Raw genomic sequence first — 26,605 nt, forward strand, 5'->3', positions numbered from 1 at the left:
AGTTGCGTATGAGGGGTAAGTGTGATCATATTTCATTGGGTAAGTATAAGAAATTCTCAAAATTAAATTGAAAAAAAATCTAAAAAATGATTGTTTTCTCTATCACCACAGACTTTACCTACACTTCCCAAATACCTCAGGACCACCTTCAAAAGAGAGAGGACCTTATATTTTCTAAGTATAGTGGTAGAAGTGTTTGGGGGTAAAAGACTTATCGCTGGGCTCATGAATCAAGCAATTCAGATCGTCTAGCTTTGAATTTTTTAAAAACAAGAACAAAAATAATGAAAAGCTTTGGGGGGGCAGTGACAAATTCTCCTCCTGCACAGGGAGAAAGGAGGAAGCAAACAGTTTTAGGAAATACAAGAGATATTCTTTTTGGATGATTTTCTTTTGTCCTTCATGTTACACTCATTTTTCTGCCTGCTCATTGGCTTCCACCTAAGCAAGGACAGAACTTAGTGAATGAGTCAGCATGCCCCCCAAACTGCCTCTGCTGCCTCCATCCACTCTGGTATGTGTACTCCAGAAGACCCTAGAAGGTTATAGAAGACAGACTTGTCTTAACCAGGAGGCTGTCAATCTTCCTGGAGATGAGGAATGGGCTCTAAATCAGTAGCCAATAGCATCTTTTGGCTCACAAAGGTCAACATTACCATATCTATCCAGGATATCCTGTCATATCTGTGGAGCAGAGCTGCAGAAACCAGTGGGGCTTAGAGAGAGCAAGGTCCCAATGAATACCTGGAGATTTTCTCCTGATGTTTACTTTATAATTTGCCTGGGATCTCCTGGGCTGGATTGACTAAGGTGGTGGCTCAGAAGATGACATTATGGCTTTGGTACTTTGGACAGTGTATTTGGGGAGATGGAGCTTTCAGCTGGAACTGGTGGGAAAGAAAATCAAAATGAGTTTAGAAATGCAGTTCTTTAGTTGAAAGTGGTGAGGTATGGGAGTATCCCTCTGGCTTTCTCATTGGATATGCCTCAGGTAGCCCAGTGGATGTGTGTCACCAAGTCATAGTGGGCTCCCTGAAGCCTCTGTGTTTTCCTCTGGGCGACTCAAGAGCACAGAACTCACTCAAATTTCTCTACTGTTCTAGTTTCACTCTGTCACTTCAGGAGAGGAAAGGTGGTTTATTTGGCTTACAATTCCAGCCTGTCACCGAGGGGAAAACAAGGCAGAAATGCAGTAACCTGTCATATTTCATCTTCAGCTAAGGGTAGAAAAAGCAAAATGGATTCACACCTGCTTATTTCCTGCAAAACTAGCTTTTTAAACTCTTATATAATTTATGGGTTAGCTTATAAAACTCTGCTGTCATCAGTGGGATGAGCCAATCAACAACTGTCTTAGGGTTGCTACTGTTGTGAAGAATCACTATGGCCAAGGCAACTTGGGGAGGAAAGCCTTTATTTGGCTCACCCTTCCATCTCACTGCTCATCAAGAAAGAAAATCAGGAGGGCAGGTACTAGAGGCAGGAGCTGACGAAGACGCCATGGAGGGATGTTGCTTACTGGCTTGCTCTCTGCAGTGCTTACTCAGCAGGCTTTCTTATAGAACCCAAGACCACCTGCCCAGGCATGGTCCTACCCACAATGGGCTGGGTCCTTCCACATCAACCAATAATTTAGAAAATGCTTCTACACCTGCTATAGAATGATCTTATGGTGGCAGTTTCTCAGTTACGGCTCCCTCCTCTCCAGTGACTCTAGCTTGTATCAAGTTGACATAAAATTAGCTAGTACAACAACTACATCAATCTTTCTAAGACACAGCCATGGGTTAGCATGATCTAGATTATCCCTCAATAGATACTCTTCCCCTAGGTGATTCTAAGTAGTGGGCATGTTGGCATTAAAACTAATTAACAGACCAAGTTTTACAATCATGTGTGTGTGTGTGTGTGTGTGTGTGTGTGTGTGAGAGAGAGAGAGAGAGAGAGAGAGAGAGAGAGAGAGAGAGAGAGAGAGAGAGAGAGAGAGAGAGCCACTATTACTTCTAGTTCTACTGCTTGAATTTAAAACCTGTTGGAAACTGGCTGATTATTTTTTTTAACAGAGGAGGAATTTTCTTTAAAAAGTCACCAAGAGAAGGGGTATTACTCTATTCACTACACTTTTACTAACTTTCCTTGAGCTTGTGTCTAAAGCCAGCTTTAAGCTTCTGTACTTCCTGCTCTGAGAAGGCAACTTCTCTCTCCCTTCTCCTTTTACCTGCTCTGGTCCCTGCCTTCTTTATTTCCCTCTCTCTACCTCTCTTTCTTTTCCCCTGAATCATGCTCTCCAGGGCTTATACATGACTGTACTCTAGGGCCCTGAGCACTAACTTTCCGCCGAACGGACTAAAATTCTGTGTTCATTTTTACCTCTTCTTGAATTCTGGTTTGCTTCCTGCATGTGTTGTTAGCAGAAAACAGGTTAACCCAGAAGAACACTAATGCAAAGGCTAATGATGCTAATGTGCTTGGCTACTTTCCAATAAATAAATTAGTGCAAGGTTTATACCTCACATAGTAAAACTCTAATTATCTTTTTCCTATAGTCTCACCCTTCATACCAGGCTCAACCACACCTCTCCAGGATGCCCTCAGAGTCCCTAGTTTGCTCTTCCTCTGGCATCTCACAGTCTATTGTATATGTCCTCATCACACCTCTATTATCTTTAATTAATGTGGAAGTTAAGGCTCTATTGCTCTTCCTTATAGCCCAGGATTGCTGTGGATGTGACTCAATAAATACTCATACATTTATGTATGTATAGCATTATGGGATTTCTTTTGACAAACCTTCTTTGTAACTCAATTGTGACATTCTCTGACAAGAATTTGGTTGCAATGTCTGGAAGTTGAACACATCCACTTCCAGGTATAAACTGTCAGATTAGGAATCGAGTTTTATTTATTCATGTTCAGATAACTGGTGTCTGAGTTAGTAGACATGCCCACGTTGGTTGGATATGTAAGCAAAAGGACCAAGTCAGGTGGTTTGACAAGACCAGAAGGGGTGAGGAAGGAAATGGTGCCTTGTGTTCCCAGCCTTGGCTTTGGTTGCGCTAGCTAGCAGTTACATTGTGAGGCCTGTGATAACTCTTCTGTCAGTTTGGTTCTCCAGGAAGCTCCCAGTGCATTAACTTTCCTTGACAACCATGGAAATGTTTACTTTGGTGCTTGAGATAGAGTTTCTGGTTGTAGTCCAAGGTCAGATGCAGCAGACACTCCTCTGTATCTTTCACCAGATAATAACAAACAGATCTTATTTAGACATTATCTACTAGGCTGCCTGGCTACCGAGTCTGCAAACTTGTATTCTGTTTATGATTAAAATCAAGTGTGTGTTGAAAGTTTCCTTCCTTGTGTGGTGGTTCTGACTGGGGTCTTAACCCTCTTGTATTGATTCATTCGAGCTCATTTGAGGGTCAGAGTAGATCTATCAGTGATGATGACGGCATAAGGCTTGGGTGAGACACCATTTCTAGAATTCATCCTCAGCGACTCAAAGCCAGCTTTCATCTTTTTTGTTTGTGAAGTTATTGTCTTGCCTGCACACCCTCCCCCATTCCCTGCTTCTTTGTACTGTAGGAAAACAAGTCTAGCGTGGGTGAATGCATTCTAGCTGTGCTTCCCTGGTCTCTTCTTTTTCCCACTTGTCAAATCTCATTATTAGAGACTAGCTTAGCAGGGCCACAGTGGCTTGCTTTCAAATGATACCAGCTCTATTCCCATTCAAGTTTCTTTTCCCAGAGTTTGCTATAGACTTTCCTCATTCAAAGCCGCACCTCCAGTGCAGTTGCTTCTGTTCCCATCTGAGATATTTAGATGCTTAGGTATAAAACTTTGCTTTAAATGCAATAGGAACAGCATCGACACCAACGCAGTGTGCTGTTAGTGAGTTGGCTTACAGTTTTCAGTGTTGTGCAGCCTGTTTGGTAATGGTGGCCAGTGTGCTTTTGGGTGTAAAAAAGTGTTTGGATTGCTGATGGAAAGTTGTGGAACTTTTACTAGTTTCTTTTCAATTGCAAAATCAGTGGAATTCATTGATAATAGCCTTTTAATGACAGAAAAGAGGAGGGATACGTATAGCACTTTGACCTCAGAACAACTGAAGTGTGCCTCCCTCCAGCAAAAGAGGGAATGATTTGTTTTGTGTATCATGCAGCGGCCCCTCTCCTGCAGTTTTGTTTTTCTTGTTTGTCGTTAATTATTGTCTAAAATCAGTAAATGGAAAATACCCCAAAGTATACAGTAGGTAATTTTCAAACTGGTGCCATTGAGTGCCTTAAGAGTCTCCACACATTCCCTTTGAGAGGTGAATTGGCCTTTCATCTGGTATATGTACTTTGTATATATACCCACCACTTAGCAGCTATCCTGGTTATAAAAACCACTGTCTCAGGAAGGCAGTATGCTCGATAATCCCTATTTGACTTAACAATGACCTTAAAGCAAGAGCAATAATACTAAAAATTTATACATGTCATAGAGGGGCTTTAAAGTCCTTTCATGTTAATAGATGAATTTTTAATACAGAAAACCAATCACATGCAGAGGTGACTAAGATCTATGTAAGAATGAAATTTGTGCACACAGAATTAATCCTTTCTCCATTGCTTCACATCCATTGGAGGAATCTTGACTCCATTCCCAAAGAGGAGGAAAGTGAATAGGATTGCACTGGGTGTGACTCTGGTTCAGAATGCTCTCCTTACAAAGATGGCTGACTATTCAGTGATGATGACTGTGAACATGCCAATGTCTGATTCCATTCCGCCATTCTGACTGAAATGTGTCTGGATACTACCTCAGCACAGAGATTTGTAACAGTCCCCAGGTGATTCAGTTACCTATTTTATTTGCAAACCACTGTTTTGAGCCATATGGGTCTTTTTGCTGATCTCCTCAGTGTGCAATTTTGTAGACAGGTCTCAAGATACAACGTGTTTCAGTGCAGTTTCAAAGCTTAACTGTGTAATAGATTCCTAACCCATCTCTTCGCAAATCATATCTCATGATTTGTAGAAATTATGAGAATTTGAGGAGCTTTCCATAGGAATTCCTCCCACCCAGACCACTGGGTATCTGCCTGGCTTCCTTATTCCCTCTCTGTTCATCTTACTGGTTTCTGTTTCTAGAAAGACCATGTTTCCTCTATTGGCTATGTCCAGAACTTAAGCCACTGGAACCTCAGCAATTATCCAGGTGGCTACCCTAGAACTCAACTAAGAAAGGCAAAATCTGCTTCATGAAATTCTTGTAAAATGGTCTTAAGAACTTTTCTTCTTCTATTACTGGAGCATCCTCTCTCTACTAGTATAATACTAGTCATGGACAGTCCTAAAATGAGAGGTCCAGGGAGGGAGAAGACAGAGCTAAGAGGAAAAATGATGATAATCATGGAGGGTAGTATGCATCTGTAAGAACTTCCCAGTGTACAGAAGATGGGGGAGCAGTGGCATCTTATGCAGATGGCAGTGGAAGGCTTGGGGGTTGGCAGAGCCAAACTGGGGACACACACACACACACACACACACACACACACACACACACACACACACACGTTCTAGTCCTGCTAGTCCACTAATGTCTGGCTGTGAATGGAAAGTCCAAGAATCCTGAAGAAGTAGGTTCCAATTCTAGTGAAGGAATGGATGTGCTAGCAAGATGAGGGCAAGCAGACAAAGAGCAAGAGCTTCCATCTTCTATGTCCTTATATAGACTTCTAACAGAAGGTGTGGCACGTACTAAAGGTGTGTCTTCCTGCCTCAAAATCCTGACCAAAGATGCATATATCTTCTTGCCTCAATGGTCTGGACTGGAAGTTTATTATGCACTTCAAACCAAGCCAAAAAAAAAAAAAAAAGTTTCTCGCAGGTGTGATATTCATTTCTGAATTGTTCCAGATGTAGTCAAGTGGAGAACTAATAACAGCATCACAGACACTCACTGTTGTATGAACTTAGGCAAGTTAGGGAAACCAAGGGCTGACTACAGTGTTATTGCACTAAAGTTCTACTTGATGAACTAATTAGTTCCTTGAGCTTACTTACAGAGCACATATCCCTTACAGTTCCTTATAGGAGCATAGGTGACCCAGAAGTAACTGCATTACCAAAGTTTTCACTTCAGCATGCTGCATGGATAGGGTCTCACCTTTAGTTAGCCTTCCACACTATGCACTCTACTACTGCCCAGGACTATGAAACCACATGCAACTTAGACAGAATTACATACCGCTAGGAGGGCTGTGTAGAAAAGTAATGGTTTGAATCTCAAACGTGTGTCTACTGACCTTCCTGACCCTCTCCTATCATGAAAGAATGTCAATAAGCTTGACCTCAAAGGTCTCTTGCAACTAGTCACAGCTGTTCTGATAAGAGGGTCATGGCTGTCATGCTCAGAGGACAACAGTGCACAACACACAGGGACCACAACTGTCCCAGCATTGACTCCAGAAGAGTTCTAAAGACCTTGACATTTGGCCACTTCCTGTCTAGTCCTGAGAAATCTACCATCAACTCAGATTCTGGCTTTTGTATTGTGCTTTTTCTTTCTCTGGAATAACCACAAGTAGGATTGCTGGGTCATCTGACAAGAATGTGTTCAGTTCCCTTAGAAAATGCCAGATACTTTCTACAGTGGCAGTGCATTTAAAGCTCTTCTTCCAAGGGGGTCCCAGCAGGCAGGGTCCACTTGAAAGAAACTCTTGCTAGAAAGGTAGGTTCCCAAGGGAAAAATTGCAGGAGCCTGGTAATCCAAGATGTATTTGAGAAATTTCTAACAATTTCTACGCTCACTCAGACCTTGAAGAACCAGCCACAAGATTGCCTTTGGGTACTATGGGATGGAGCTGTTAACAGAGCAGGACACAGAGCAAGGACACACAGGACTTTTGGCACCCATGTTTAGCCACTTCCTTTCTTTCTGAGGCCCTGTTCAGGGTCCTGGCACATTTTTGGCCAAATTCTGAGGTCTAAAGACTGAGTGAGTATTAATTGTTAAGATGTATTTCCCAAATGCTTTTGATTGTGGGACCAGCCTGATGTGTTTATGTCATTTCTGTATATCTGGTAATGAATTGTCCACTGCTGTCTCCAAACTCTCAACCTACTCATAAGAAGAAAAAGATCAATTTACACGTTTTCCAGGAAGCAGTCCGGGTGATGGAGATGACTCATAGAGAGAGGCTCCTTTTCTGTGTTAGTGTGTCTCAGAGGACCAGTGAGGAGGATGCTCGTGAACATGGCTGCCTCTGATTTAAGAGAAGAGTGCCTCTACCAAATAGCACTGGATTTCAGGAATATCTTAGCAGCAGATATCCAAAACATATAAAAGCCCTTTATCTCCTAGGTGTGGGCTCCCAGGCTTCTTACAGCTATAGTGCAACTTTCCAAAGGAGTTGAAGAGCTCCATTGGGAATGCACCTCAGGATATCATGAACTGAGATCAGGGGAAATGAATTCTTCCTGCATCTCTTACCTCAATGAAAACAAGTCAGATTAAATCCATCAGATGCCTGGCTCAGCCAGCGAGCTGTCTTCTTTCCAGGGAGGAAAGAGATGCTTTCCTGGGAAACTATTCTTGCTGATTGCATCTCATAATTGGTGGAGCAAAGTACATGGAGAACAGGGTCCCGGGGGCAGGAGTGACGCAGGATTACAAGCTCCTGCAAGTCCAGGCTAAAGGAAGAAAAGAACCCTTGCTGAAGGCTGTGCTGCTGTGCCAGCAAAATACATTTTTAACAGAGTAGAAGGCTCATTTCTCTGTCTCTATTCACTATCTTCCTTTTTAGAGGGTAACACAGTTGGTTCTTCTAATAAATATATAAAGGATTACATGGAAAGATTGAAAGCTGCCACAGAAAAGAAGTCGGTAAAGGAGCTTCAGACGAACCAAGGAAACTGAACAGTAGAATAAATGTAGTCTCCAGCCCCGTAGGTTTTTGGACACCCTACTGAGTTAATCACACAGTAAGGGTGGGAGATGAACTTGGCTTCACTGCTAAGTTGCAAGAAGCTGGACAACATTCTATTCTGTCATCTCCTTCCCATCACTTGTGAAACCATCTGGATGGTGTTCAGCCTTCCCTTGCTGTCTGCTCATGTGTTTCTATGGGCATACCTTAGAAACTGCTAGCATGTATAGAAACATCCCTAGACATCCTAGTCTTGATGCTGCTATAGCTAAATACCTTTGTCCCAGCTTCTGCTTCAGAAAATGGACAAAGCAAATACCTGCCTGGGTCAGGAAACGTTTTCTGATGTAACAGACGTAAATATTCACGTTCACACAGAGCATGGGAGACAGAGACAGGAGAGAGGACTACAAGTTTGAAGAAGGCCTGGGCTATCTGGAAAGTTGCAGGCAGACTGTCTTAAAATAAAACAGCAAAAACAAAAATGAAACAAAAATTGATGTTCACAGTAGTTTATAAGGACAATAGCATGGGCACTTTATGCATACATCAAAAGAGGAAGGATCAGTTGTATTTTTTACACATAATAACACTCTGCAGCTGAGAAACGATTTCCTTGAATACAACATACAAGTGGCCCCCTTAAAGAGTGCATTAAGTTAGTCTCCAGGGAAGGTGTGAATTCAACATCACTCACTGCACTAATTGTTTGACTAGGTTTTTCCATGTGGATGGTCATGTGGGTGGCTGCATATTATACAAGTTTTGTATGTTTTGTTTACTTCTCAGGTCCCTAAATATACTTTATCTCACTGTCCCTGGCTGGGGCCTTTAGTGGGATGTTGGATCGAAGAGATGGTGGACATTTTTGCTATGTTTTTAACTTTAAATAAAAATTTGTTTTATAGTTTGTCATTAAATATAATGCCCACTGCAAAGTCATAGTCTAGATGGGTTTTTTTTTTTTTTTTTTAGAAGATAGATCATTTTAAAAAGGCAATTTGGCTTTCTTGGGTATTTTTAGAAATATGATTAATTTGGTCAATTTCTATTTATCGTGACCCACGTTCCCCTCAAAAATGACTTCTAATATGATTGCTGGGAAGTTCTCTAGCTTTTGTTTGGCCAAAAGATCTTTAATTCTCTCATTACTGATGGACATGGAGCTATATATAAAATTCTAGATTAGTGGTTCTTTTCTGTCTTCTTTTTGGGTGCCAATAATACTCTTTATGAGTCTGGCCTCAGTCTAATTGTGAACTATTGTTAGGAAATTTGTTTCCCTTTGGCAGGTCACGGAATCTCGCTTGTGAATCTACACAGAGGACCTGAAGGTGCGTACCTTTCAGAGTTTCAGAAAGAGAACCAGTGTTTTTGCTTAGAACTTGCTTTTTCCTTAATTTCTTCTGTAGTGAGTAGCTTATATTTAACATCTCTTACTTATCCTTCCATGGTTTATATTGAATAATATAACTCTCCCCAGGTACTCTTAATGCTCTGTTTTAACTTAGCAACTATACTTTATTTCGACCATTAAATGTCCCATGATAGTGGCTTTCTTTTCTCAAATCTCCCTGATATTTATTAATATTGTATATTTCTTCTCTCATATTTTGAAATTCTCACTTCTAATTATTTAAGCAGTTATACTATTATTCATATTATGTGTTTGTATTTTCAAATTCTAATATCTCTCAGGGTATGTCTCCTGAATTTGAGTTCTCTCCCAAGTATAATTTATTTCCTTCTGTTTTTAGATTTTGGACTCTGAGCTCATGGAATCTTTAGCATGCCAGTAAACATAAACTGAGGGTGTTTGTTTCTCTGCCAACACATTCCAGATGTTCCCAATCAAAAACCACTTTACTTTCTGGGCTTGAGATTTCCTGAATCCGAAAGATAGTATATACATATTTGGGCCCAAGCCCATGTGTTATCATATCTGGAACTGCTCACTCTCACAGATATTTTCCCTAGTGACCTGGCAGAGTTAGCTATTTCTCCTTGTCTAGTAGTGCTTGGTTTTGCTCATTTAAAAATAGATTTATGGCTGTTGCACTTAGGAGACTGCATCTTCACTATGGCATGAGTTTCTGTCTTATGTGATGCAGGTCACTGTTGCAGACTATTGTGCAGTCATTGACTTCTTCCTCTTAGTCGATAGAAGGTGACTGGTTCTCTGAGGGTACTTAAGGTTCAGTATCCTCTCTTACCTCTTGCTCTTTTCTTTTTGGCTTTGTATTGACCTTGCTCCTGGAGAACCCCTCCCATAGCCCTTTCAATACAAGCTCAGATATGCAGTGAAAACCACTGATGCCCACAGCAACCCTTATATTCAGATAGTATCTAGGAAGATAGATTTATACAACAGCTCTCAGGAAATTGGCTATTCCATGTAGCTTCCCCGTGTAGATTGCCTTTTTAGTAAATGATGTAAATCTCTCTTTTACCAGTGTCTTATTTATCAGCATGTTCATGTGAATTCAGTAATTCAAGGTGCAATTCAATTGTCCAAGGGCATTACAGCATTACAGCAGAGTGCCAGTCTAAACATTGAAGTCTTAAGGCAGTGGTTTTGGAGGGTAAAGACTCCAGGAGGCAGTTAGTCCTTCATGGGTGGGATTAGCTAGTACTTTACAAAAGATGCCCAAGGAAAGTTGTATGCCCCATTCACCACAAGGGCAAAATCAGAAGGCAGCATCTACAAAGCTGAGATCAAGCTCTTGTGAGATGTTAAATTTACTGCTACCTTGGATTCCTAGCCATTATCTACTTAACTAATATAATTCAATAAGAGCACATATTCCTGTTGATACAATGGTGTCATGGCTGTGATCAAGGTGACCAACTGATTTCCTCCTGCAAACTCTTAGGATTTTCTGCTTATACACCCATTACTGTAGGAGCCTGCTTAGTAGCACAGTTAAGGTAGAAGCATTGAGAACCAGTGCCTCTGGGAGTTGAGAGATCAATATCACAGCTCTTCTGGTTTTTGAGGTATCATCCACAGGGTCTTCCTGAGATCCCCAGTACAGCTGAGAGTCTTTTTTTCACAGTGGGCACTTGGATTGGCCTTATTTTCTTTCATACCTAACTTTCTCACTCTCATCCTGGGGTTTCCTAGGGAACCGTTCTTAAATAAGTTTGTACTCAGTGCCTTGTTTTAGTAGCCATTTCCAGATAAACCTTTAACATCAGCAATATTCAAGCCAACCCTTCTAGTTTATATTGAGTGCAGGCTGTGCGTTTTGTTCTAAAATAAGTCAGATGTGGTTTCATCTCTAGCATAATTTATGGCTGCTTTCTTAATTTTCATTTCTTTTAAGATATATATATTTCAACTTTCCAGACAAGATGCGCCTATTCACGCTGTAATAGCGTATGATTATGGAGCAAACCAGCTGACTTCTGCTAGATTCAGAGGCCCCCTCCACAGGAGAGAATCCTGCCTGGTACTGCAAGGCCTCTAACTGGAAAGCTCATAGGCAACAGTGGTAAATCTCCTACTTTTGTTCTGCTAAATAGCCATGCTGTCTTATGGGGATGTCAAGGTGCTGACATTCGTGAACTCACAGCTGGAGTTCAGAACCCAGCCTGCAAACATTCATAGTTGTGCGGTGAGCTCAGGGAGCACAGCCCCACCCAGGGCAAAGAAGAATTAGCAGTGGTGGGACTTCTGGAAGTGGAGGTCATTGTCTTTAGTAATGGTAGCTATGGGTGAATTAGTCATGCTCCAGTGGAGAGCTCTGCCACCGAGCCTACAGGGGTGCTTTTGGTTAAACCCAGAAGGTTATGAAGCCAACCCCAAAAGGTATGAAAATGGCATGGGAACTTAGTGGGAGGAGAGAGAGTTGGTGGAGACCGGCAGGAGTAAGGGGGGCGGGTGATTGATTGAGGCCAGAATGTATTGCATCCATGCATGAAACTGTCAAAGAATAAATTAATTTTAAAAATAAAACAAAATATATTTTAATGACATTTGCACATATCAAGAAGCATTTTGATAGACTTGGGTCAAAATTAATACTACATGGAACCAACACGAACTAGGCCGACTTGAACATTTTGGCTGTTGGGTTGGTGAGATTATTGCTAACTAACTAAACGGGGGTGTGCAGAGCTATGCTATGTTTGGGCCCCTTAGAGGACTTATGTGGAGGCTTGCTTGAAATGAAGGGTGATGTGACGGCCAAACTGACCCTGAGGTGCTCTTTGAGAAGCAGACCTCAGAGTTGGGAGGGTAGTGGTAAGGGAGGGATGTAGAAGGGCATGACCCCCCTGAACCCTTCCTCTCTAGCAGAGGGTGGCACTCGGTGCTGTTTGTGGCTTTCAGGTATGTTTTGTTGATTTGTATAATGCTTAAAACCAGGCTGTTTTCCATAGATATGCATTAGGGCGTTGTGTCTGGGTGTTAGGCCTTGGTTTCTTTTGAGAAATTAGGAAATGAGACATCACAGACCTCACTGTTCTATGTATCTATTAGATGGAGACCATTATCCCCATCGGGAACGAGGCAAGTGCTCATGATTTCACACTGTAAATCACAATTCGTCCTCTCCATTAGATACAGACATAGACATTTTAACGATGGGGCCACAGCCTTATACCCTCAGCAGAAGTTAAAAAGGCACATAATGCCCTCAACTTACCAACACCCTGGCTTAGCAACAAAGTGTGCTAGAGGTTGCCCCTGTAACCGGAATGACTGACAGCCAAGGCTTACTGCTACCTCTGTCCATCTGAAAAAGGCATCGCAACCGCATTATCTTAGATGAGGAAAAGATGAGAATTCATGGTTTCAGCCATAACATTGTCAAGTTGATGGCCCTTGTGCTTCTGCCTTTAGCTCCACTTCCTCTGACAGAGGTGAAATATAGACTCATGGCTTAGCAGGACAGCAGCTACAACAGCCTAGCTTCCCTTAATGCTCCTGCCATCTTTCTTGAGGTTTAACTGACCTAGGAAGGGAAAGCTTGTCCTCAGATAACACACAGAGGGGCTGCCTGCTCCTTCTGCTTGCCAGTTCTGAAATCTCAGGCACACTTTTGGTAGGGCCCTGGACCAAATAATTCAAGAGTGACAGTTTTCTTTTCAAGTATGTTCTGAAAACACCAACACTTAATGGTCTACTAATATTCTTTTATTTAGTCAAAATTTAATCCACATGTGAGGTGGAAAAGCTATTTCTGCCATTGGAAATGACCTTCTCGTCCAATCTACTCGGCAAGGGTTCCAAACACCTCAGTTTGGGTCTGCCTGGAACTTAGTCTCCCTCTTAGAACAACCACCTCTCACTGATTGAGACCCAAGACAAATGACCCCAGAGGAGGGCACAGTAGTGGCAGTCTTTGGGTATTTGTCTGAAGGTGAGGTTGGTTGTCTATAGCTAGCTTTTCCACAAATGGGGAAAGGAGCAGAAGATGCAGGCTCTGGGTCACACTTTCAAGCTCGAGGGCCCAAGTCACTGTTAATAATGTCCACAGCTCTCTTCTGATACAGTGTGTGTTTACTGTAAGCCGTCAGACTCCCAAGGGAGGTTTCTGTCACAGAAGATGCAGCCCCTTCTCTAAACAAGCACTTTCCCTTCTGATACTCTGAAAACACAGTAGCTGCTTGCCATGTGCAGTTTAAGGTTTTGCAATTTGTTACCATCATGAACCAAAAAGACCAAAATGGAAAATTGTAGAAACAAACCATTTCTAAGCTGTAAAGTGTACACGTTTCTGAGCAGAACAATGAGCTCCCATGTCATTCATTCTGCCCTGCCTGTGTCCAGCACGGCCGTCCGGTAGGAGGGACTCACAGATCAGTCACGTTGTCATCATCTGAGGTATCAGATTGGTTGTCACAGAATCAGAGTGCTTTTCACTCAAATGACTGCTGTCCTATTTTGTAATGTCCCTAAAGTGCAAGAGCCGCGATGGTGGCAATTTAATTGGAACGTGCTCTTAAAATGATTTTATGACTAGTTGCTAGTTGTGGCTTTTACTAGGCCTATTTATAAATTAACCTTTGTCATAGTGTACTGACTGGTTTTGTGTCAATTTGACACAAGCTGGAGTTATCACAGAGAAAGGAGCCTCAGTTGAGGAAATGCCTCCATGAGATCCAGCTGTAAGGCATTTTCTCAACTAGTGATCAAGGGGGAAGGGCCCAGCCCATTGTGGGTGGTGCCATCCCTGGGCTGGTAGACCTGGGTTCTATAAGAAAGCAGGCTGAGCAAGTCAGGGGGAAGCAAGCCAATAAGTGACACCCCTCCATGACCTCTGCATCAGCTTCTGCTTCCTCAGCTACTTGAGTTCTTCTGTCTTGACTTCTTCTGGTGTTGAACAGCGATATGGAAGTGTAAGCTGAATAAACCCTTCCCTCCCCAACTTGCTTCTTGGTCATGATGTTTGTGCAGGAATAGAAACCCTGACTAAGACACACAGATGTGTGTGTGTAGAAAAAGCCAAGTATCCATGAGGTCAGCACTCTGTGATTGCAACCATCTACTTGGGGTCTCAGACCAGGCCACGAATAAAGGGGAAAATAACACATGCCTTCCCATGTAAAGTCCACAATTATAGTACTTTTATAAAATTGTTATTCTTAAATAGAGCTGTGTCCCATTGATCATTTGCCACTGTAAAGTTTTATAATTCATGGGCTTTTGGGCAGGAGAGAACCTGGACAAATCATTTTACAGGATAGGCTGCGTAGAAAGAGAAAAATTTTGTACTTTGAAGTTTTAAGTCTGGTTCTGGTTTATGTGGTAGTTCTGATCTGAAACTTGGCAAGTTCTCTGGGTGGTTTAGGCTCGAAGTGTCTTATTGTATTCATCTATTGATTGGCTCTATGACCAACTATAGTTAGAAATGCTGCCTTTCAGGCTCAGAGGTTCCCCTTTTCAACAAGGTGGAGTTAGATAGAAACCTCAAGGCTCTACAGGGTCTGGCCTTACTCCAGTCCATAAAAGAACCTCTGGTTTGCCTATCAGAGGGACTGAAAGAAGACTAACCTGTCCTGAAAAATGCCAGACTTTGGTATGGTGGTGGCAAGGGGGTGTTAGTCCCCAAGTGACAACTTTCCTACTCCAATGTTTCACCAAGAGCTACAGACTGCCAAAACCAAAGTTCTGCTCCTGGAGACATGGAGCTGATCTCTGAGAGCCACTCAGCTCTCTCATTCCATGCAGGGCCACCTTTTCCTCTCATCCTATCCACTGCACAGATGCTGATCTGGACCCTCTCATCCTATCCACTGCACGGATGCTGATCTGGACCCTCTCATCCTATCCATTGCACAGATGCCGATCTGGACCCTCTCATCCTATCCACTGCACGGATGCTGATCTGGACCCTCTCATCCTGTCCACTGCATGTATGCTGATCTGGACCAGTGTCTTCCATGTCTGTATTTCAGGCAGTCTACTGTGACCTGCAGTGCCAGTTAGAGACAGAAAATACCAGTGAAGAAGAACACTGTGGTGTCTTAGCTAACTGTGGCCAGTGGCATAAATGATACTAGGAAGCCGCTGGTGCTGGATGAAATATGGAATGGCTATTCTGATGTCTCTGAGGTCTCATGTCTACTTAGCAGGCATGTATGAGCGACAACAAAGATGTGAAGGAAACTGGGTCACATCCTGAGCACTTCATGTGCAAGAAACCTCATTCTTGGTTATTTGGAATTCAGAATGCTTTTATCCATATGGACAGACCAGAGAGAAATACGAAGTTTTCCCTATCTTTGAGCATGAGTAGGAGTGAGGACAAAGAGTGGTGAATGAGCCAGACAGCAGTGGCAAAAAATAGAAGGGTGGAACAGTTCAAGTGGCCCTGAAAATCTAGTAGATGTGCTAAGGGTGTCGTGTGTGGCCGAGTGCTTGCTTGGCACACACACAGCTCAGAGTTCCCTCCCCAGCACACACTTCCCCAAAGTCAACAGAAAGGTGAACTGGCACCAGCAATTACAGGACATACAAGAGGAAAGACAGCTTAATGCTAATCATGAGTCAGCTTAGTTTTCTAAAGATGAGTCTTAATCATGCAGTCTGTCCTCTCCTCTAAATGACACCCCTGATTTTTTTTTTTTTTTTTTTGAGATGTCCACAGTAGACATAAGCTTCAAAGTATAGGATAATGGCAGGGTGAAGAATCACAAGACAGTGGCCTGGCAGACCTCAGTGTACTTTTAAAAAAGAAAATGGCAGAGCAGAAGGAGCATTATGGGGAGAAGAGTTTTCAGAGGTCTTCAGGTTGTGGCAGGAAGCATTATTGCCAAGAGTACTTATGCCGATGGGTGGCAACACACAAGCTCAGAATCAACTGGTTGGAAGTCAAAAACATGTATACATTTAGCAGGAACACGCTATATACACAAAGAAATACCCCAACACACACAGAAACAACTGCAAGAGAGCACCCGTCTTACTGATAAGAGTGATTCTGCTGGTGCTGTGGTCTATACCAGTTACTCTGAAAACTGAGACAGGAGGATTGAGAGACTGAGGCGGCACTGGTGAGAGGTCAATCAAATTTAAAAAAGAAATGGAAGAGAAGAAAATAAATGTCAATATAAAGATAAAACATTAGGCCCATAGAGCTAATGTTTAGAAATAAGTTTAAGAACCATTATAGTGAGATTATTTTGTGCTAGTCGGCACACCCGTCCTCTGCTGTTCTGTGTGGTAAAGCAATCAGGAAAACTGTTGTAGTTTACCAGACACTAGAGGAAATCCCATTGATAAACCTGTGGATAATGTGCACCCCTGAAAAACCTGTTAAATGAACAAAGCATTGGAATGCTGGTTGTGTGAGTAGGTCTCACATGTTTAAAGGGACATTTTGAAACACAGTAATAGGAGGACAAATCACCACCAACGTACAAGGAAGACTCTGGGATGAGAAAGGCTTCAGCTACCAGGAAAGGGGGCAGCGCTCATGGCCACCACACAGAGGTTGTCCCTGCACTCTATCCCCGTGGTTAAGAGCCAACGGGGCTCTGCCGCACCCTAATCCCCACACTGTCTTCTGTGCATTGCATTGTCATCTAACACAGATGTGCAGGCACCTGCTTCCTGGTTGACTGCTGTACAATTTCAGCACCTGCTTGGTATTCCCAGTTCTCTAGCACAAAGCTACTGGGCCTGAGAGCTAGAATCTGACCTTAGGAAGTATCTGTGAAAGGCATAACACAAACCTAGAGTGTGTTAATGAGAGGGCCACCCTTCTCTTTTCACGCTTGGGTATTGAAGGGAGCACCTGTTGCTCTGTGTATTGTAGATGCTGTTATCAAATTCCAACACCCCCTGACAGCTGCATGTCTCTTCACAATGGGTTTTCACTGAAGGCCACTTTCTCAGACTCTGGTGTCCCATGTCCTGCACACATCCCTCCACCCACGTCTGATGAAGGCCATACCCGGGACTCCATGCTGCCTGTGGTGCTGAGGATGTGCTGACTCTGAAAACCAGCCGCTGATCTAGAGGACAGCCTTCTCCATCTCAGCTTCTTACAAGATTCTCCACTCAAAACACAGATGGAGCCAGGGGCCTTTGGAGATTTCATTTGGCTGGAAAGGCCTTTCAGAACATACCTATTTCCTCCTAGAACCGCAGCTCTGGCTTATTCCTTCTGTTCACCCACTTACTTAGTACCTACTTTTTAATGTGCTCAGGAGAACTCACACTGCTCTGCAGGGTTGGCTTCTAAGTGGTTTCCATTAAATGGGACCACCAGAGGGTCCCCATGGTGGCCTTCTGGGAACCTATCTATAGGGACTGCTTCAAAATTTGACCAAAAAGCCAGTCCTACTCCTGGGAAGTCTGCTGTTCAACCTGCATCGTGTTTGTCTAAACTTATCACCCTGGAATTTATATTCTCTGTCTTTGTCTTTGTCTCTGTCTCTGCGTCTCTTTCTCTCTCTCTTTCCCTTCCCCTCCCTCCCTCCCTTCATCTTTCCCTCCCTCCCTCCCCATTTCTCAATATTTTCCTTAATTGCACAATAGCATAAGCTAGGAGAGATCACTTTCTCTGCAGGATTAGAAATCATGGCTAAATGACTATATGGCCTGAGATTCTTTTTGATTTTATTATGTCATTTCTTTGGTATTGGTTTTATGCTCCATTAACTTCAGAACTGTCAGGTTCTGGAGAAAGAAGTCCCTATTCCCCAGTTCTTGCCTCCCATGGCACCTTAAACTTTTTGATGAGCAGTTTGTCTGTAGTCTTGTTAACTGAGCTATGGGCTAAGTCATTCGCAGTTTGCCCTCTATTCTATGGGAGAATTTTGCCAGCATTGCTTTGCATTCTTAAAGCCTGATTAATCGTTTTGTTTGACAACCTTGATGGATTATGCAGGTACATGTGCGTGACCAGATTTGGACTTTCATTATTAAGGGACATTTTGGAGGTCAGTTAAATTGCCCAACCTGAAGCAAATGTCAACAACTTATAAATCCTATTGAGACAGATGTGAATTAGGCTGGTTGCCTTAGAGGACAGGAGGGTAGATGTTAAATTAACTCTAAGTCTAAAGCTTGAAGCCCAGATGTAGCACTAATCTGACTCTAGGAACTCTCAGAAAGTGGCTGGTCCCTTGGGATGACCCACAACATACTGCCCAAGACAGAGCATCCTTCTTTTCTTCACTAACTGCTCCACAGGGAAACCTGTTGTTGTGTGTGGGAAATAGGCTTCCTTATGAAATAAATATGCCAATTGCACAGGAGGGCTCTGGCTGGCAATGTATCACTCTTACTGGTAAAAAGATTCCCTGCCCTTTAAACTTGGGAGATGCCATTTTGATGTTCAATCTTGCAATTTGGGACACATCATTATAAATGTTAGTGTGGAGGGAGGTCCTCTTCTATAGCTACTGCAGGTCCCTGAAGACTGCTTAACAAGAGGCAAATGAGCCAATTCTGAATATGTAAGGAGATGGATACAGTGCGGATTGTGACTGGAAGAGAGGAAAAACTGTTCTTTAATCAGAAGATATTTCTCTCCTTCTCTTTCTCCTCCTAGATGTTTGCCTATTAGAATGAGTAGAGGGGAAGCTGGAATACTTAGGTTTGTATTAAGCTTAGCATATTATCTTGTTCACTTACTATATATGTCCCCCAGTTTCCATATCTACAAATGGAGATCCCCATCCAACTTCCCTCCGGGATTTTTTGGTAAGGGTTATGTGAAGCATTCTAAGTGACTATTAATTTTAAAATAGCTGTAATGGAAAGAGTCTACCCCAACATGGATGGGATTCACAGAAGCTGGGACTCTAGCTACTTAAGAGGGAGATTATAGGGACAAAGAAAATTTGAGAGAAAGTCTAAAAATTTCTTTTTAACATGGTAGTTTTAGAGTTTATTTTTAGCCACTCTATTGCTAGAATCACTCAGAAGATCCCGAACTTGAGGATCTGCTCTAGTGACACTCTTGAGATATTCTTTTCTACTTTTAGCCAACTATGTCTGTAAAGATGGTTGGTATCTAAGGTGGTGTGTAACATGGAATCAGGCTCACACTTCTCAACATTGCTGTCATGGCACATGAGTAGCCATCACCTATACATAAAAGAATGGACATAGTTGTGTGCCAATACACTTTTACTTACGAGCTCATACATTTGAATTTTATGCAGTCTTCATGTACCACAGTGCTTTAGTTTGGATGTTCAATGTCTCCCAATGGCCTATGTGTCAAAGGTTTGTTCACTAATATGGAGTTATCAGTAGGTGATAGAACATTTAAGAGGTGGGGCCTAGTAGGAATTTGCATAGTAATTTCCTACAATTATTCTAGTTGTGGAAAGAAACTTACTGAGACTAACAAAAAATCCTTAAGATCCAGGAAGAAGACAACTCAAAAGTCTCAGAAAGTTCCTGAAACTTACCAGATGTACAAGATCACCTCCATCCTCCAAGATAATCTAAACAATAAGGAGACAAACCTCTGACCTATCAAGTTGTCTACAAGTGGTTTAGCCTACAGGTCCAGGGGTCCAGCTTTTGTGAGTATCACTTCTATTGGAGTGAGCTTTTGATGACATAATTTCCTTTGAGTCATCCCTGTTTATGAAAATAATCAACACTCCTATAAATAACTCTCAAGCACTCATTGCTTCACCAAGTTGGACCTTGGTGGCATTGTTACTTTAGTCTGTTTGGTTCAAGTCTTTTTAGGAGTAGTGTCAATAGAAGTCCATAGGCCAATGTAGTATGCCCTCTAAGGGAGCTGAGAGACCTGGTCTCTTCTTTCATCATTTCCTTTCCTGCTTATGTGGTATATTGGTTTCTTCACTCCTGATATCAAAAGCATCTCACACAGGCCTAAAGCAATGGGTACAAAGAATCACAGATGGGAACCTCAATTTTATGAAGCAAAACAATCTTTCTTTTTAAAGTTAATCATATCGGGTACATTTTGTAGTAACAGGTATTATTCTTATTTTGGATTCTTTAATCATTTAAAAGTGATGAAGAAGCTCTTAGCTCACAGGCTAAATATGTGATTTAGCCTGCAGGCTACAGTTGGCAGTCCCCTGTTGCAGACTATTCTTAAGAACCCTTACCATGGCTAGGTTGACTATGAGTATCAGAGAAAGCAGAAGGGGACATGGAGTTATTTAGGCATACGTCATAGATCCTATCTTCTCTGCATCCTTGATGATAAAGTATGCGAAAAGTACGTGAAATGGCAAGCTTAGAGTCTATTCTCAAGCTTTGCCAGGGAATATCACCCAGATCCCTGCAATCTAACCCGCGTGAAGAAACTACTAACAAACCCCACAGCAGCTGCAACAATAGTTATGCAGAATTTCCTAGGGAGTGAATGGCTCATTTGTTCCTATGACAACTGAACTTTCAAAATGAGTGGCTTTTCTGAGTGCTGCGTGCCAGAGAGGGTCTCCAATGTCTCTTTACATTATGTGCTGATTCTAGGCCTCCATCTATACCAAGGGGACAGTGGTATTGCTCAGAGATGTTATCTAGTTATTCAGGGGAAGTTTTCTCACATTGTTTATTCCCCAGAATCAGCTGACAATCCTCTTGGAAATGGTTTTGTTTTGGAAATGTCATTTCTTTATTTGAATCACCTCCTGTGAAGCCTATAGGCAGATGTGCTTTTACTGCAGTGGTTCTCAGTCTGTGCTTTGCAACCCCTTTGGGTGTCACACATCAGATATCCCTGGCATGTTAGGTATTTACATCATGATTCAAACAGCAGCAAAGTTACAGTTATAAAGCAGAATGAAATAACTTTATGGTTGGGGTCACCACAACATGAGGAACTGTATTAAAGGGTCACAACACCAGGAAGATTGACAATCACTCTTGTATTGATTATATAACACCATATAAAGTTTCCAGCATCAAAGATTTATTAAGCATGTAGTCAATGAGGAGAAATTTTCCCATAGTCCTTTTTGCCGAATCTCTATAAGGTAAAATATTATCTCTGTCTCATAGTAGACTGAAAATGGTTGCCAGATGGTCCACTTCCTTATCTTTGTAACCCACAAATGCTACTGTATATAGTCAGAGGCTTTGCCATTGCAGTTACTAATCTTGTGTTTGTGAGGTTGTCCTTATACAAATGTCCTCATAGGAGGGAGGTAGAGGGTTTTGCCACTGCACAGGAAAGCAATGAGAGGACTGAAACAAGATTCAATTGCCTCTGAAGATGAAGGAAGAGCCTTGAACTAAAAAGCAAGATTGCATGTGAAAAAACACAATCATTTTCTTAGTGCTTTTAAGGAAGTGAGGCCCAGGTAGCACGTGACTCAGTGAAACCCTCAGAACCCTGAAATAATTAAATACATACATATATATGTATATGCATATATGTGTATATATTTCTTATTTACATTATTATATATGTGTATGTTGTGTGTTTGTGTCTTTGTCCATGTATGTGCATATATGTGAAGGTCAGAGGTCAACCTCAGCTGCTGTTCCTCAGATGCTGTCCACCTTAATTTTTGAGACAGAGTCTTTCATCTGTCCTGAAACTCACTAACTAGGCTGGGCTGGCTTGAAAGTGAGCCCTGGAAATATATAAGTCTGTTTCTTCCTGGTACTGGGCTTATAAACATAAATTTCCACATCTAGCATAATTTCGCGAGTTCTGGGCATTAAACTCAGGTTTTCACAGTCATGTATCAAGCATGTTACCAGTTCAGCTGAGTCTTCAGCCACCACACATTCTATTTTAATTCATAGAATGAAATTTGGAGCATCACTGGGGACAAGTATCTCAGTGACAAGGGCCTGGGATCTCGAGTCTCCCCAGCAGTTTGAATGAGATCTGCCCGTTCCGGATCCTTAGCCATTGTCTCTCACCTGAGTCATCTGTTAGGTGGGGTTTGACCCAGTTGGCTTGTTTCTCTTGACTCAGGCTGCTATAACAAGGTGCCATAGACAGAGTGGCTTGAACAACAAACTTGGATTTTTTTAGAGTTCTCGAGGTTAAAAGTTCAAGATCAGAGTGCCCAGCAGGGTTGGCTTGTTGGAGGTCTCTTTTGTAAAAGAAAAATCCTGTTTGTAGGTTCCACTTTTATGCTCTAATTGCCTTACAAAAGCCTTAACTCCCAATATTACCACCTTATAAGTGGGACCTAACATATACATTAAATTTTGTTATTATTGCGTGAGTGTGCACATGAGTGTGTGCATGAGTGTGGGCATACCCATGATGTGGTGTGTATGTGGAGGTCAGGGACAGCTCTGTGGAATCAGACTTTTCTTGGACTATATAACATGCACACATTCCAGGAGGCAGTCAGGGTTGTCAGGCTTGCAAACAGCACATTGGTCTTAATGTGTACAGGCTTTGGTGGGACGCAGGCTCTCTCCCTAGTACTGGGACCTTTTTCACTCATGCCGTTCCTCCCACTGCGACTGATTTCTCTCCTAGAATAAGGATTTTAATAACCCACATTGTTTCTTTGTGTGCTAGAGGCTGAGTAAATTCACTAGTGGGCATTGGTGCCATATCCCTAGGCAAACGTGTGTGTGTGTGTGGTGTATTCTTGTACTTTACTTTGATAACACTTGCTTTCCCCTTTTCTTTTCAGTTCTCTTACTTGAATAAGCAAGAACTTCTGCTTTTCAGAACCTCTTGCTCACTTCCTGCTTAGACTTATTTTTTTGTAGTTTTGAGACCAGGCCTCATATAGCCATGCTGGCCTCAAAGCCATCATGGAGTCAAAGGTGACCTTGAACTCCTAGATTCCCCAGTCTCCATATCCCAAGTGTTGGGATTCAAGGCATGAGCCACCAAGCCTGGCTTCCTGATTCACACCAAACATTCAGAAGCTACTTCCGACATTCCCTCTTTCTTTTGAAGGGATTTTGTTTTGCTTTTGTTTTTAGAAAGTGACTTCTGGTTTAAGGTCTCTCTCCTTCTCTTGAAATCAAAATCACAAATGAAACAAAAAGAGATAAACAAAACACAACTCCAGAACAGTGAGTCAGCTCTGTTTCCGGGCATATAGTGCATCCTAGACGTCCCTGATGTGCAAGCACTAATACTGCCTTAGCAGCACACTGGCTGGCGTGTCAAACCAGGCAGCCTGTGTGTGAGGCAGCTTCCCTGCAAACCCAGCAGCAGAGTGAGAAAGTCTCTGTATCTGGGGCTGTACAGTCTTTCAGCCTTCAGAAGCCCAGAGTCATTCAGAACACAGAGTGAGGACCACCCCTGCCGGAGCACCACCCCTGCCGGAGCACCGAGGGCCCAGCTTGCCTGTCTGCTGACCCTGGTGTCTATCTCCAATCCTCTTATTCTAAAGACTGGTGAATGGTTTTCATGGTGACTACACTTTCCTTCCTGAACTTGCTGAACGTCACGATGTCCAGCTACAAGCCTCACTTCCAGCCACACCCTAGTGTGGAGCTTTCCAACAGGGGAGCTTTCCAAAGAGGAGGCCCTGCAAATGGTCCCTTGTCTAGGGTTCTGACTGTGTCTCTCCTCATTTCTCAGCCCTCTGAACTTGGCCTGGTCATGCCATACCTCTTTGCCTTTCTACATGCTATTCTCTCTGCTGAAATCTCCTTCTCTATCCTACTATGCCTCTCAGCCCACCAACAAAACTACACACCAGGGCTGTTAAGATCATGGCTTTTGGGTTTAGGGAGGCCAGTGATCAATGTGTTTTAGTTCCATGAATATTCACTCACTGTTTTTTTGTTTTCTCTGTGCCCCTGGAGTATAATGTCTACAGTATTAGCTTAATGCCCTTTAAAGTGTTAGCTGGCATCTCTGGCCCCAGGTTTACACACCTATGAAGCAAGGATCATGCTAATGAGGTACAGCGAATGGTTCTCAACCCACACAGGCAGATGTTGTCCAGCCACTTTTACCATTGTTTTTAAGTTTCAATTAACATTTGATTATCCAGACCTTGCCGTCTTCAGATCAGTGTCTCCTGATAAGTGACACCTGCCTCTGAGACATGCCTTTCACCAAGCAGTTACACTTTGGTTTTCTTGACTGAGTCTGCTACTTGCCCTGGATGGAAACGTCACCTCCTCTGCTCCTTTATTCCAAGTGCCCAGGTCTTACTCCTGAGATTTAATTACTCTGCAGAGAAGTCCCACCTCCAAGTAGATGCAGCAGCCCAGACATCGAGACAGCACACGTGTCCCTGTTCTTTCCCTGACAGACCCAATCTTTTTGCCTCATGCCCAGTGAAAAGACACACAAGACTAGACTACAGTCTGAGGGAGGATCTTAGACACAGAATAGCCAATCACAAGAGGCTTAATGTCCTAAGAAATCAAATCCCAAGTAGTCCACGAGAACCAACCTGGCTGCCATCCTGCAGCCTAGGCTCCTCCCACTTATCCCGAGAACAGCAGGCATCATGAGGTTAGTGCCTTCTCCATCCATCAGTCCATTTCTTTCTCCTATTTTTAACTTTTAAAATGCACAGAAACATTCCATTTTAAAGAAATTTAAAAAGTCCATTGAATTACCCAAGAAACCAAAGTTGGGTGGCAGAATTCGGGCTCAGTTAATTGCTCGAGTTGCTTTCATTTACTCTCAGTGTATGGTGGAGGCAGCACAGAGGCTCAGTGTCTCCTTCTTACTTTCTTTGGCTCATTTGTCCCACCTCCCTACACGTTTTCAGGTTTCAGAATTTCTGCCTTTCCACAAACCATTTATTCTACCGGCCATTGGAAATCGACGTTAAGGCTCATTTCTCCTCAGGGTGTTATAGCATCACAGAAGGAAAAAGTGAGTTGAGGTACCAAATTCAGACTTTCTAGCTAACCTACCTCTAAGTTCTGGTTCATGGTGCCAACAGCAGAGCTCTCCCAGCTGAACACTTCGCAGTATATACCACCTCTCAAATAGTTGCACTGGGGTTAAGTTTCTCATGCATGCTCCAGGGCACAGGCGAACCACAGCACGTGCCTTTGCTGTCCTTGTCCCTAGGGAAACCCTAGCACTGGACGCTACTTCTGAAGTACTTTAAAGGGTGGCATAATGTGGCTTGACAAGAACCAGAGGGTGTGGCTGAAGGGCAGACTTTTTGACAAAAGTGACTGGATTCTTACCCAAATTTTCATAATGGCTGGGGCGAAGCCAGGTCTAAGAGCTTAGGCCCCCACAAGATCAGCAATCTTCCAATAAGCTTCTCTTCCAAAACCCTGCACCTGTGCTGGCTCTCTGACTCAGCCATTTTGAAAATGGCAAAAATCACTGGATTGCTGATAACCTCGTCTGTCACCCATAGCAACTCAATGTCCACAATGCTCATCTGTAGCTTTAATTTCCCCATAAGCATGACCAACCATTTCATAAGATCTTACCACAGCTCTGGTAGATTATTTCCAGGCCCCCACTGCTGCAGGCTGTGTGCCTGGGCCAACCTTTTTCTTTGCCATGGCCACTGCTGCTGGGAGAAGTCAGAATCCACACAAGAAGGGCAGCTGTGACACCGTTCATGGTGAGGGGTTGTGTGTGACCAATGATAAGCCAGCCCAATAAAAAGGCCTCTGAGGTTCCTCCCCCTCATGGAAGGAGTGGTGTGTTCAGTTTCACTTCTCGAATACTAGGCTCTGGGGAATACACTGTGAGGGGACAAAAAGAGGGGAGGGAGGGGCATTTGAATACTGTTCCAGCAGGCCTTCACACACTTGAAATAGTGTGTGTGTGTGTGTGTGTGTGTGTGTGTGTGTGTGTGTGTGCCCACGTGTGTGCCTGTGCATGTGTGCAGGTATGGGCTAGGTTGAGAGGCGACCTCTTGTTTTCACAGGAAGAGGTCCCGCATGACTGCTCGGTACAGCCCTTTTGAGAGACTTCATCCCCAGTGGAGCCATAAACTCGTGTTAAATGAGCTTTGGGTCACCATGTGTTTTCTATCAGCATACACATCATTGATATGAGTCTTAGTGGTAGCTAATGCGAGCAGGCACATTTTGCATTTTGGGGGTGGTATACTAGCACTTTGCATCTGGGGTTGGGTTTTTGACTTTGGTTCTCTTCTGACTTTGGCCTTGGGGTTGAGATTAAGAGTCAGCAGAGCAGGGCCTTGCCCTTGGAGCCTCACAGGGCATCTCTGAAGCCGGGCGAGGCAGGCCCTCTGAGAAGTATGCCATCTTCCATTTCTGAGCCAGCAGAACCAGGAGGAAGGATTTCCCCTCTAACATCTTTGTTTTATTTATTTTTAGTGCATACGTGTGTTGTCTCTCTGTGTGTATGC

General features: G+C 42.9%; 1 protein-coding gene across 4 annotated transcripts in view; it reads right to left on the reverse strand.

Annotated features, from left to right (window-relative positions):
- Positions 1–25,848, reverse strand: part of LY86 (lymphocyte antigen 86) — a gene marked incomplete at its 5' end in the record, with an annotated part of 58,876 nt that extends 33,028 nt beyond the window's left edge. For 3 of the 4 annotated variants that reach the window (XM_080918115.1, XM_080918112.1, XM_080918113.1), the window contains one exon: positions 25,713–25,848. In XM_080918115.1, the coding sequence (XP_080774241.1) occupies positions 25,713–25,848 (136 nt within the window). The remainder of the gene's footprint in view (positions 1–25,712) is intronic. The other variant, XM_080918114.1, reaches the window with a different exon arrangement.
- Between the last annotated feature and the right edge of the window lie 757 nt (positions 25,849–26,605).

The sequence above is a fragment of the Micromys minutus genome (assembly GCF_963924665.1).
Source record: "Micromys minutus genome assembly, chromosome: 1".
Taxonomy (NCBI): domain Eukaryota; kingdom Metazoa; phylum Chordata; class Mammalia; order Rodentia; family Muridae; genus Micromys; species Micromys minutus.